Source organism: Entelurus aequoreus, linkage group LG21, assembly GCF_033978785.1.
Source record: "Entelurus aequoreus isolate RoL-2023_Sb linkage group LG21, RoL_Eaeq_v1.1, whole genome shotgun sequence".
In the NCBI taxonomy this organism is placed as follows: domain Eukaryota; kingdom Metazoa; phylum Chordata; class Actinopteri; order Syngnathiformes; family Syngnathidae; genus Entelurus; species Entelurus aequoreus.
In genome coordinates, this window is record NC_084751.1 from 7855699 (window position 1) to 7869856 (window position 14158).

At 40.7% G+C, this 14158-nt stretch overlaps 1 protein-coding gene across 5 annotated transcripts in view; it reads left to right on the forward strand.

Annotated features, from left to right (window-relative positions):
* ankfn1 (ankyrin repeat and fibronectin type III domain containing 1) overlaps positions 1–14158 on the forward strand; it is a 129783-nt gene that overhangs the window by 88925 nt on the left and 26700 nt on the right. For all 5 annotated transcript variants that reach the window (XM_062030705.1, XM_062030706.1, XM_062030703.1 and 2 more), the window contains 5 exons: positions 627–837; positions 11301–11495; positions 11560–11673; positions 11899–11996; positions 12067–12157. In XM_062030705.1, coding sequence (XP_061886689.1) covers positions 627–837; positions 11301–11495; positions 11560–11673; positions 11899–11996; positions 12067–12157 — 709 coding nt within the window. The remainder of the gene's footprint in view (positions 1–626; positions 838–11300; positions 11496–11559; positions 11674–11898; positions 11997–12066; positions 12158–14158) is intronic.

Genomic DNA, 14158 nt, shown 5'->3' on the forward strand with positions numbered 1-14158 from the left:
TTTATATTGTTTTACTTTCTTTTTTATTCAAGAAAATGTTTTTAATTTAGTTATCTTATTTTATTATTATTTTTTAAAAAGTACCTTATCTTCACCATACCTGGTCGTCCAAATTAGGCATAATAATGTGTTAATTCCACGACTGCATATATCGGTTGATATCGGTATCGGTTGATATCGGTATCGGTTGATATCGGTATCGGTAATTAAAGAGTTGGACAATATCGGAATATCGGATATCGGCAAAAAGCCATTATCGGACATCCCTAGTTTTTAAGCCTTTTTTAAAAGCATCCACAGTCTGTGGTGCCCTCAGGTGGTCAGGGGAGAGCGTTCCACAGACTGGGAGCGGCGGAGCAGAAAGCCCGGTCTCCCATTGTTCGTAGCTTTGGGAGCCATTACCTCCCTGCTTGGCACTCAGCATCAAGGGTTGGAATTGGGGGTTAAATCACCAAAAATAATTCCCGGGCGGGGCACCGCTGCTGCTCGCTGCTCCCCTCACCTCCCAGGGAGTGATCAAGGGTAGTGGGTCAAATCCAGAGGATCATTCATGACAATCATTGGTACTTTAACTTTAACTTTGTCTACATTGTCCTGGTTTTGAAGAATCTTCATGTCTGGTCCAGACCATGCAGGGCAGCGACTGCCTCTTTGAGGCCGTGGAGCAGCAGGACCTGGACACGGTGCAGATCCTGCTCACCCAGTTCTCGGCCGAAGAGCTGGACCTCAACACCCCCAACAGCCAGGGCCTGACGCCGCTCGACATCGCCGTCATGACCGACAACACGCCCATCGCCAAAATGCTGCTGAAAGCCGGCGGCAAAGAGGGCCCGCATTGTGAGTACTCCGCAGTCCGTGTGTGTGTGTGTGTGTGTGTGTGTGTGTGTGTGTGTGTGTGTGTGTGTGTGTGTGTGTGTGTGTGTGTGTGTGTGTGTGTGTGTGTGTGTGTGTGTGTGTGTGTGTGTGTGTGTGTGTGTGTGTGTGTGTGTGTGTGTGGAGGTGTAGAGGGTTACAACACTGGCCACTTTACTGCTGAAAGGGCCTAACGAGGTCCGTCATGTAATGTTCAACTTCTGCAGCGATGCACGTAACACGGGGGTGGGGGGGGTTGGGGGGGTTGGGGGCGTGGGAGGGCGGTTGCAGCTAAGTGATTGATGGTGCTGGACTCTGGGCGGCTGCACCATCACATCCTGGTACACAAACAGCCAGTAAACACTCCTGGGCCTGCTGCTCTCTGTTGGTGTCATTCCTCCAGTGCCAAGTCCATCAGTCAGCTGACCCTCCCCCTTTAGTCCCCCGAGCTCGTTTAGGCGCACGCCTGTTTTAAGAATCTCTGATAAAGAAGCAAGACCACCGGCCGGGACTGCGCCGTTATGGCAAAATAATGATCGATAACACGATTGTTCGTTCATTTGAAAACGCGAGCGTTTATTGCGCCAGCAACATTTGTAGTGGTCAGATTCAAACACTGATGACATTTATTAAACAGGCAAGAAGCAAGGAATCATGCAGAGACAGAGTTCAATTTTGCTCAATGAGGAGCCAACCTATGCTCTAAGGTACAGTCCCTCGTGCTCCTCTATTTATCTGGGAGGTCCCTGGTTACATCACTGAGGCGGCTGCTGAAGGAAGGGGGGGTAAGTTCAGCAGCCCCAGTTGGACACAATACATGATTATTCAGAAATGGAAATGTGTTGACACTCAAGATATCGCCCTGTCTCTGCTTTGTCTGCGTCACGGTACTCGATGTTCTGGACACAAACACTGATACGAGACGACTCGCAATTTTGGATTGCAAGTTGTCCCTTTGCACGGATAGAAAAGTAAAACTTCAGCACAATTGATAATAACTATAGCAACGGCCTTTAAGCATCAGAGTTGTGTGATAACTTACACATCATTATTGTAACAGTAGTAACATTCAATTAAATTAGTAACAAATAAGAAAAAGAAAAAATAAGAGCGCCTCTCAAGTTGTACATTGATGTTACATCCATGATGTCGTTCACAACAACACAACAGATGACATGTGTTGTGTGTGTGTATGATTGTTTGTACATTGATGTTACATCCATGATGTCGTTCACAACAACACAATGTGTGTGTGTTGTGTGTGTGTGTATGATTGTTTGTACATTGATGTTACATCCATGATGTCGTTCACAACAACACAACAGATGACATGTGTTGTGTGTGTATGATTGTTTGTACATTGATGTTACATCCATGATGTCGTTCACAACAACACAACAGATGACATGTGTTGTGTGTGTGTATGATTGTTTGTACATTGATGTTACATCCATGATGTCGTTCACAACAACACAATGTGTGTGTGTTGTGTGTGTGTGTATGATTGTTTGTACATTGATGTTACATCCATGATGTCGTTCACAACAACACAACAGATGACATGGGTTGTGTGTGTATGATTGTTTGTACATTGATGTTACATCCATGATGTCGTTCACAACAACACAACAGATGACATGTGTTGTGTGTGTGTATGATTGTTTGTACATTGATGTTACATCCATGATGTCGTTCACAACAACACAATGTGTGTGTGTTGTGTGTGTGTGTATGATTGTTTGTACATTGATGTTACATCCTTGATGTCCTTCACAACAACACAATGTGTGTGTGTTGTGTGTGTGTGTATTATTGTTTGTAAATTGATGTTACATCCATGATGTCGTTCACAACAACACAATGTGTGTAAGTTGTGTGTGTATGATTGTTTGTACATTGATGTTACATCCATGATGTCGTTCACAACAACACAATGTGTGTGTGTTGTGTGTGTGTGTATGATTGTTTGTACATTGATGTTACATCCACGATGTCGTTCACAACAACACAATGTGTGTGTGTTGTGTGTGTATGATTGTTTGTACATTGATGTTACATCCATGATGTCGTTCACAACAACACAACAGATGACATGTGTTGTGTGTGTATGATTGTTTGTACATTGATGTTACATCCTTGATGTCCTTCACAACAACACAATGTGTGTGTGTTGTGTGTGTGTGTATTATTGTTTGTACATTGATGTTACATCCATGATGTCCTTCACAACAACACAATGTGTGTGTGTTGTGTGTGTGTGTATTATTGTTTGTACATTGATGTTACATCCATGATGTCGTTCACAACAACACAATGTGTGTAAGTTGTGTGTGTATGATTGTTTGTACATTGATGTTACATCCATGATGTCGTTCACAACAACACAATGTGTGTGTGTTGTGTGTGTGTGTATGATTGTTTGTACATTGATGTTACATCCATGATGTCGTTCACAACAACACAATGTGGGTGTGTGTGTGTATGATTGTTTGTACATTGATGTTACATCCATGATGTCGTTCACAACAACACAACAGATGACATGTGTTGTGTGTGTGTATGATTGTTTGTACATTGATGTTACATCCATGATGTCGTTCACAACAACACAACAGATGACATGTGTTGTGTGTGTGTATGATTGTTTGTACATTGATGTTGCATCCATGATGTCGTTCACAACAACACAACAGATGACATGTGTTGTGTGTGTATGATTGTGTGTACATTGTTGTTACATCCATGATGTCGTTCACAACAACACAATGTGTGTGTGTTGTGTGTGTATGATTGTGTGTACATTGTTGTTACATCCATGATGTCGTTCACAACAACACAATGTGTGTGTGTTGTGTGTGTATGATTGTGTGTACATTGTTGTTACATCCATGATGTCGTTCACAACAACACAATGTGTGTGTGTTGTGTGTGTATGATTGTTTGTACATTGATGTTACATCCATGATGTCGTTCACAACAACACAACAGATGACATGTGTTGTGTGTGTATGATTGTTTGTACATTGATGTTACATCCTTGATGTCCTTCACAACAACACAATGTGTGTGTGTTGTGTGTGTGTGTATTATTGTTTGTACATTGATGTTACATCCATGATGTCCTTCACAACAACACAATGTGTGTGTGTTGTGTGTGTGTGTATTATTGTTTGTACATTGATGTTACATCCATGATGTCGTTCACAACAACACAATGTGTGTAAGTTGTGTGTGTATGATTGTTTGTACATTGATGTTACATCCATGATGTCGTTCACAACAACACAATGTGTGTGTGTTGTGTGTGTGTGTATGATTGTTTGTACATTGATGTTACATCCATGATGTCGTTCACAACAACACAATGTGTGTGTGTTGTGTGTGTGTGTATGATTGTTTGTACATTGATGTTACATCCATGATGTCGTTCACAACAACACAATGTGTGTGTGTGTGTGTATGATTGTTTGTACATTGATGTTACATCCATGATGTCGTTCACAACAACACAACAGATGACATGTGTTGTGTGTGTATGATTGTGTGTACATTGTTGTTACATCCATGATGTCGTTCACAACAACACAATGTGTGTGTGTTGTGTGTGTATGATTGTGTGTACATTGTTGTTACATCCATGATGTCGTTCACAACAACACAATGTGTGTGTGTTGTGTGTGTATGATTGTGTGTACATTGTTGTTACATCCATGATGTCGTTCACAACAACACAATGTGTGTGTGTTGTGTGTGTATGATTGTGTGTACATTGTTGTTACATCCATGATGTCGTTCACAACAACACAATGTGTGTGTGTTGTGTGTGTATGATTGTGTGTACATTGATGTTACATCCATGATGTCGTTCACAACAACACAATGTGTATGTTTTAATTGTCCAGCCGTAATAGCGACATATAAGTCAAAGTATCATAACATATCAACAATAGTGCATGTATAAAAAGCAATGATTTAACAGCACATTAATGAGCTGCATGATTACTCTCAGTTTCTAAACGTCAACATCACTGATCTTGAAACACTTTTCAAACAAAAGCAGGTAACTTGCAGTCTTTCAGTGTTTCTTGCAGGTGTTTCCTCACTTTGTAAGACATGTGAATCGTCTTTGTTCATCCAACACAGCAGCTCGTTAGTTTACCCTGCCTTCAATTGGTGGCCCCAAACAGGAAGAGACACCTTCCGTGCATGCTGTCGTTACAACAACTTGATGGATCCGACGTGCACGTCTGCCGCGCCGCGCTGGCTTTAACACTTAAAGGCCTACTGAAATGATTTTTTTTTATTCAAACGGGAATATCAGATCCATTCTATGTGTCATACTTGATCATTTCGCGATATTGCCATATTTTTGCTGAAAGGATTTAGTAGAGAAAATCGACGATAAAGTTCGCAACTTTTGCTCGCTGATAAAAAAAAGCCTTGCCTGTAGCGGAAGTAGCGTGACGTCACAGGAGCTAGTATTCCTCACAATTCCCCGTTGTTTACAATGGAGCGAGAGAGATTCGGACTGAGAAAGTGATGATTACCCCATTAATTTGAGCGAGGATGAAAGATTCGTGGATGAGGAACGTTAGAGTGAAGGACTAGAGAGGCAGTGCAGGGTGTATCTTTTCTCGCTCTGACCGTAACTTAGGTACAAGGTCTTATTGGATTCCACAGTCTCTCCTTTTTCTATTGTGGATCACGGATTTGTTGGGGACCGGTCAACGCTTGAAAATTTGTCCCACGGACCGGGGGGGGGGGGGTTTATTTATTTTATTTTTATTTTATTTTTTTTTCATGAAGAAATACAATCATGTGTGCTTACAGACTGTATCCCTGCAGACTGTATTGATCTATATTGACATACACATACACAATATGTATATATTGTGTTTTTTATGTTGATTTAATTTTTTTTTTTTTAAATAAAAATAAAAAATAAAAATAAAAAGTTATTTATTTTTTTATTTATTTTTTGCGCAGCCCGGTACCGGTCCGCGGACCGATTGGTACCGGGGCGCGCAAAAAATAAATAAATAAATAAATTAATAATTTTTTTTTTTTTATTTATTTTTTTAAATGGTGGTTGGGGACCACTGTTTTAAACCACCTGGGATACTATATCCTCTTGAAAATGAGAGTCGAGAATGCGAAATGGACATTCACAGTGACTTTTATCTCCATGACAATACATCGTTGACGCACTTTAGCTACGGAGCTAACGTGATAGCATCAGGCTCAAATGCAGATAGAAACAAAATTAATGATAGACGTGAGATCAACAATACTATTAAACCATGAACATGTAAATACACGGTTAATAATTTCCAGCTTGGCGAAGCTTAACAATTGAAGCTAACTACGGAGCGGCGGCGGGCGTTGTAGCTTTCGACGACACCCCGGCCGCCATCAGAGTCGGCAAGAAACATATATTTCCCCAAAGTTACGTACGTGACATGCACATAGCGACACGCACGTACGGGCAAGCGATCAAATGTTTGGAAGCCAAAGCTGTACTCACGGTAGCGCGTCTGCTATCCTGCTCAAACACAACACAACCTCCTGATTGTGTTGCTGCAGCCAGCCGCTAATACACCGTTTCCCACCTACAACTTTCTTCTTTGCAGTCTCCAATTGCAAAAGATTCACCAACACAGATGTCCAGAATACTGTGGAATTTTGTCGATGAAAACAGAGCTGTTTGTATGGTGACACATTGGGCACGAATACTTCCATTGCCGTCATGACGTAACGCGCATACGTCATCATACGTAGACGATTCCAACCGGAAGTGTGGCGGGAAATGTAAAATGTCACTTTATAAGTTAACCCGGCCGTATTGGCATGTGTTGCAATGTTAAGATGTCATCATTGATATATAAACTATCAGACTGCGTGGTCGCTAGTAGTGGCTTTCAGTAGGCCTTTAAAGCAGGACGTGTGTGTTGCCACAAACATCATAAGTGTGATAAAAAAGCCTCTCTCGTGTCATCAAGACTTACAAAAGCCGAAAGCAGTGAAGTTGTCACGTTGTGTAAATGCTAAATAAAAAGAGAATACAACAAATCCTTTTCAACTTATATTCAATTGAATAGACTGCAAAGACAAGATATTTAACGTTCACCTTTTTTTTTGCAAATAATCATGAACTTAGAATGGAATGGCAGCAACACGTTGCAAAAAAGGCATTTTTACCAGTGTGTTACATGGCCTTTCCTTTTAACAACACTCAGTAAAGGTTTGGGAAGTGAGGAGACACATTTTTGAAGTGGAATTCTTTCCCATTCTTGCTTGATGTACAGCTTAAGTTGTTCAACAGTCTCCCTTCTCATGTTTTAGCCTTCACACATTTTCAATGTCTGGACTACAGGCAGGCCAGTCTAGTACCCGCACTCTTTTACTACGAAGCCCCGCTGTTGTAACACCTGGCTTGGCATTGTCTTGCTGAAATAAGCAGGGGCGTCCATGATAACAACATATGTTGCTCCAAAAGCTGTATGTACCTTTCAGCATTAATGGTGCCTTCACAGGTGTGTAAGTTACCCATGTCTTGACCACTAATACACCCCCATACCATCACACATGCTGCCTTTTACACTTTCACCCTAGAACAATCCGGATGGTTCTTTTCCTCTTTGGTCCAAAAACAATTTGTAATGTGGACTCGTCAGACCACAGAACACTTTTCCACTTTGCATCAGTCCATCTTAGATGAGCTCGGGCGCAGCGAAGCCGGTGGCATTTCTGGGTGTTGTTGATAAATGGCTTTGGCTTTGCATAGTAAAGTTTTAGCGTGCACTTACAGACGTAGCGACCAACTGTAGTTACTGACAGTGGTTTTCTGAAGTGTTCCTGAGCCCATGTGGTGATATCCTCTACACACTGATGTCGCTTTTTGATGCAATACCGCCCGAGGGATGGAAGGTGTGTAATATCATGGCTTACGTGCAGTGATTTCTCTGAACCTTTTGATGATATTACGGAGCGTAGATGGTGAAATCCCTAAATTCCTTGCAGTAGCTGGTTGAGAAATGTTGTTCTTCAACAATTTGCTCAGGCATTTGTTGACAAAGTGGTGACCCTCGACCCCGTCCTTGTTTGTGAATGGAAGCTGCTTTTATACCCAATCATGGCACCCACCTGTTCCCAATGAGCCTGTTCACCTGTGGGATGTTCCATATAAGTCTTTCATGAGCATTCCTCAACTTCCTCACTCTTTTTTGCCACTTGTGCCAACTTTTTTGAAACATGTTGCAGGCATCTAATTCCAAATGAGCTAATATTTGCAAAGTTTTCCAGTTCGAATGTTAAATATCTTGTCTTTGCAGTCTATACAATTGAATATAAGTTGAAAAGGATTTGTTGTATTTAGGGATGTCCGATAATGGCTTTTTGCCGATATCCGATATTCCGATATTGTCCAACTCTTTAATTACCGATACCGATATCAACCGATATATGCAGTCGTGGAATTAACACATTATTATGTCTAATTTGGACAACCAGGTATGGTGAAGATAAGGTACTTTTTAAAAAAATTGGTAAAATAAGATAAATAAATTAAAAACATTTTCTTGAATAAAAAAGAAAGTACAACAATATAAAAACAGTTACATAGAAACTAGTAATGAATGAAAATGAGTAAAACTAACTGTTAAAGGTTAGTACTATTAGTGGAGCAGCAGCACGCACAATCATGTGTGCTTACGGACTGTATCCCTTGCAGACTGTATTGATATATATTGATATATAATGTAGGAAGCAGAATATTGATAACAGAAAGAAACAACCCTTTTGTGTGAATGAGTGTAAATGGGGGGAGGGAGGTTTTTTGGGTTGGTGCACTAATTGTAAGTGTATCTTGTGTTTTTTATGTGGATTTAATTTTTTAAAAAAACAAAACAAAAAAAATGATACAGATAATTAAAAAAACAATATTGATAATTTCCGATATTACATTTTAACGCATATATCGGCCGATATTATCGGACATCTCTAGTTGTATTCTCTTTTTATTGAGCATTTTCACAACGTGACAACTTCACCGCTTTGGGGGTTTTTAAAGCAGAAAGTGTGTGTTGATTCTCAAAAAGATAAGTGTGATAAAAAAGTCTTTGTAACGTTATCACCAGATGGACTTCACGTCGTGCGTCTTGACGTGGCCTTGAATCCTCTTCTTTCTACGTGAACAAAAGCGCTAGTCAGGAGGGTGACCTTTTGACCCCCGGCTGCAGGGGACACGTGGGCTGTGCACCCGCGCGAGACGTCCCGAAGGGCGTCACATGTCGGCGGACACGTGCTTGTGCGAGTAGCGCCATCAGCACACGTGACTCGCGTGGCAGTCGATGCTGTCAAGAGATCCATGTTTGATTTGGATGGATCCCAGTAGAGCTGAAACCAATCCTCCAGTAACTCCATGGCATGATATATTTCAGGGGCCGTACTTATCAAGCTTCTTAGAATGACTCCTAAGAAGTCTGCTAAGAGTTGACTTAAGAGTAAATAAATTCTTGGCTGAAAGCTGCACTTAAAAGTTAGTTATCAAGCGTCTTACTCACACTTTCAGCGAAGTGTAGGACTGAATCTTAAGTGTCACACTCAGAGCTGAATTACGACATTACTATGTGCCGTAAACGCAATTTTAGGTGACGTCATTTCTGTGTCCATAGAAATGACCAATCACGGAAGGGAATCCGTTGTCTAAGAATAAAGAAATATCTTGGAAATATTTAAGTGGACAATGGGAGTGTATATTTTGGCAATAAACTACAAAATAATACAAAACAAACTAGTCCCCGCCTGCTTGTGGGGCGGTACAGCTCGGTTGGTAGAGTGGCTGTGCCAGCAACTTAAGGGTTGCAGGTTCGATCCCCGCTTCCGCCATCCTAGTCACTGCCGTTGTGTCCTTGGGCAAGACACTTTACCCACCTGCTCCCAGTGCCACCCACACTGGTTTAAATGTAACTTAGATATTGGGTTTCACTATGTAAAGCGCTTTGAGTCACTAGAGAAAAGCGCTATATAAATATAATTCACTTCACTTCACTTCACTCACGCTACCGCTCCCTCTCTTCTCTCGCCCACACACTCACTGACGTCACTCACCTCACGGCCACACACATACGCTACTGTCATAACATTTTCTTTCCAATTCATTAATTAGGCAACTAATTTGAAACTGGTGTGGGTGGCTCTATATATACTAGCCCACTGCAGACACATGCAGAAATCAACAAGGAATCGAAAAGTATTAAATCTGTGACAAAAATAATATCCGCTCTGTCTAAACGATACCGTTTGATCAGCTGCTCGTCATCAAAAAAAAAAAAAACATTGTTCCGTTCCCTGAACGTTGGCGCACGTCTCTCTCGCCTCAGTGCCATCCCCTGCTGGCAACTCCTAACCACTTAAGGCACCTCTGAAGGTCTCTTAAATATCGTGGAGAGTAGGAGTGATTCTTAGACTTAAGAACGTTGATAAAAAGCTTTTATTCTTAAGTTTGAGAGTAGGACTAAATTTCGCAAATTCTCAGGACTTAAGTGTAAAATGGCACTCTAAGAAGCTTGATAAGTACGGCCCCAGATCTACCACCCGAGCAATGTCAAAAGGCAACTGTTGTGTTCCATTCCGTAGAACATCTTTTGCCCAGACTGCCTTTTCAATAAAAGGACCACAACTATGGAACTCTTTACCGGACACTTTGAAAAGTATACCTGCACTTGTCACTTTCAAAAAACATACAAAATTATGGCTAGTTGAGCAACAATCGTGTTCCCCTGTTTAGTTTTTACTCATTTTTACTAATTGGTTTTTATCTAGTCTGCACTTTGTCTGTGTTATTATTATTATTGGCTTTTATCTAGTTTGCACTTTGTCTGTGTTATTACTATTATCATTATTATCAACTGTTGCGTTGACCAGCATTCCTCCAATGGGGAATTCAAATTGCTAGTCTCTCCCAGATTCTTTTTATGGCAATAAGCTGATGTTTATATTCAATCTCCAGGCAATAGTTGGTATTTTGTAGTTTATTCTCAAAGCTTAGAGGACAAACCTGAGACCAACCCAGCACCCAAGCGTTCCCTAGCGTTTAAATACACCCCCCTCACCCCCCACCGGTCCGTGGGACAAATTTTCAAGCGTTGACCGGTCCGCAGCTACAAAGAGGTTGGGGACCACTGCTGTATATAATTGACACTGAAGTAAAACAGTATAATTGTTTATATTTTGTATTTCTGTAAACAAATATATATGGTTTAACAAGCCCATTTAATATTGTTTTGTTTTACACACACTTTGAACAGTAACACTGTGTTTGAATATTTCATCAAGCCATTCTGTGGCGTACCACCAGGTGGCGCCAGCGTGCCACTAGTGGTGGTGCACGGTCCACAGCTTGTGTCTGACGGTCCATGTCTGTGTCCCATTCCCTGGGCGCGCCGCAGTCGCCAGCGGCGAGAGTCGGGAGGCCCACCTGAGCGCCCTGGTGGCGGAAGCGGAGCAGCGGGCGTCGGACCTGGCGGCGCGGGCGCAGCGGGACGGCCTCTCGCTGGAGGCGTGTCACAAGGACAAGCAGCTGCGGGCGTGGGAGTGGAGGTGCAAGCTGTACAAGCGCATGGAGACCGGCTTCCAGAACGCACGTGAGTGGTCCGCCTCCTTCCTCCTGCGGGCGTATGAAGCTAAGCCCCGCCCACTGCGGTCCAGGTGCTCCCGAGGCTCCCACCATGGTGCGTCTGAGTGCCGGCAGCAGCTCCTCACTGACCGTCACCTTCCAGGAACCGCAGGGTCTCACCTCCTCCGTGGTGACCAAGTACAGAGGTAGACCATGGTCACAAGGAGCATATGAAGGCTAATGGCCGCTTCCTGCTCAGCCCAGTGGGAACTATTGATTATGTGTGTGTGTGTGTGTGTGTGTGTGTGTGTGTGTGTGTGTGTGTGTGTGTGTGTGTGTGTGTGTGTGTGTGTGTGTGTGTGTGTGTGTGTGTGTGTGTGTGTGTGTGTGTGTGTGTGTGTGTGTGTGTGTGTGTGTGTGTGTGTGTGTAGTGGAGTGGAGCTGCCTGAAGGACTTCTCGCTGCTGGCAGGAGAGATGCTGCTGGACAACCTGCCAACGCTCAGGTGTAACATCAGCGGCCTCACCACGGTAACCACGCACTTCCTGTTCACCCGAAAGTGTCTGGTCTTGACACGCCCCCTCCGCCTCCTCGTGTCAGGGCCGTCTCTACTTCGTGCGAGTGTGCGCCTGCAACATGAAGGGCTGGGGGCCGCCCGCCTCCTCCTCGCCGCCGTCTGCGGCGCCTTCCAGTGAGTACAGTACGCCCCTGGACATGTTGCTCAACTGTCGGCAGGTAGCGGAGGAGTCATCTGGGACACATCGCACTTGTGTTCCACTTCTAACACAATTTCCTTTACAGTAAATGACTATTAGATTGTCTTTTCACGGACAATATAAAAAAAAGTACTTTATTTTTATACAAGGGCCACTTCTAACACAATTTCCTTTACAGTAAATAATTAGTACATTGTCTTTTCACGTAAAATGTAAAAAAAACTACATTATTTTTATACAAGGGCCACTTCTAACACAATTTCCTTTACAGTGGATTGATTATTAAATTGTCTTTTCACGTAAAATGTAAAAAAACTACATTATTTTTATACAAGGGCCACTTCTAACACAATTTCCTTTACAGTAAATAATTAGTACATTGTCTTTTCACGTAAAATGTAAAAAAAACTACATTATTTTTATACAAGGGCCACTTCTAACACAATTTCCTTTACAGTAAATGACTATTAGATTGTCTTTTCACGTAAAATGTAAAAAAAACTACATTATTTTTATACAAGGGCCACTTCTAACACAATTTCCTTTACAGTAAATGACTATTAGATTGTCTTTTCACGTAAAATGTAAAAAAACTACATTATTTTTATACAAGGGCCACTTCTAACACAATTTCCTTTACAGTAAATAATTAGTACATTGTCTTTTCACGTAAAATGTAAAAAAAACTACATTATTTTTATACAAGGGCCACTTCTAACACAATTTCCTTTACAGTAAATAATTATTACATTGTCTTTTCACGTAAAATGTAAAAAAAACTACTTTATTTTTATACAAGGGCCACTTCTAACACAATTTCCTTTACAGTAAATAATTATTACATCGTCTTTTCACGTAAAATGTAAAAAAAACGGCTTTATTTTTATACAAGGGCCACTTCTAACACAATTTCCTTTACAGTGGATTATTAGATTGTCTTTTCACGTAAAATGTAAAAAAAACGACTTTATTTTTATACAAGGGCCACTTCTAACACAATTTCCTTTACAGTAAATTATTATTATATTGTCTTTTCACGTAAAATGTAAAAAAAACTACATTATTTTTATACAAGGGCCACTTCTAACACAATTTCCTTTACAGTGGATTATTAAATTGTCTTTTCACGTAAAATGTAAAAAAAACGACATTATTTTTATACAAGGGCCACTTTTAACACAATTTCCTTTACAGTAAATTATTAGTACATTGTCTTTTCACGTACAATGTAAAAAAAACTACATTATTTTTATACAAGGGCCACTTCTAACACAATTTCCTTTACAGTGGATTATTACATTGTCTTTTCACGTAAAATGTAAAAAAAACGACATTATTTTTATACAAGGGCCACTTCTAACACAATTTCCTTTACAGTAAATGATTATTACATCGTCTTTTCACGTAAAATGTAAAACAAACGACATTATTTTTATACAAGGGCCACTTCTAACACAATTTCCTTTACAGTAAATGACTATTAGATTGTCTTTTCACGTACAATGTAAAAAAAACTACATTATTTTTATACAAGGGCCACATCTAACACAATTTCCTTTACAGTAAATAATTATTACATCGTCTTTTCACGTAAAATGCAAAAAAAACTACATTATTTTTATACAAGGGCCACATCTGACACAATTTCCTTTACAGTAAATGATTATTACAGTCTTTTCACGTACAATGTAAAAAAAACTACTTTGTTTTTATACAAGGGTCAATTCTAACACAATTTCCTTTACAGTAAATGACTATTAGATTGTCTTTTCACGTACAATGTAAAAAAAACTACATTATTTTTATACAAGGGCCAATTCTAACACAATTTCCTTTACAGTGGATTCATTATTAGATTGTCTTTTCACGTAAAATGTAAAAAAAACTACATTATTTTTATACAAGGGTGAGACCTACATAGAGGTATTTGTTTCATGTCTCTAAAACGTTCCTACCGGAAGTTACAAGCAGTTTTG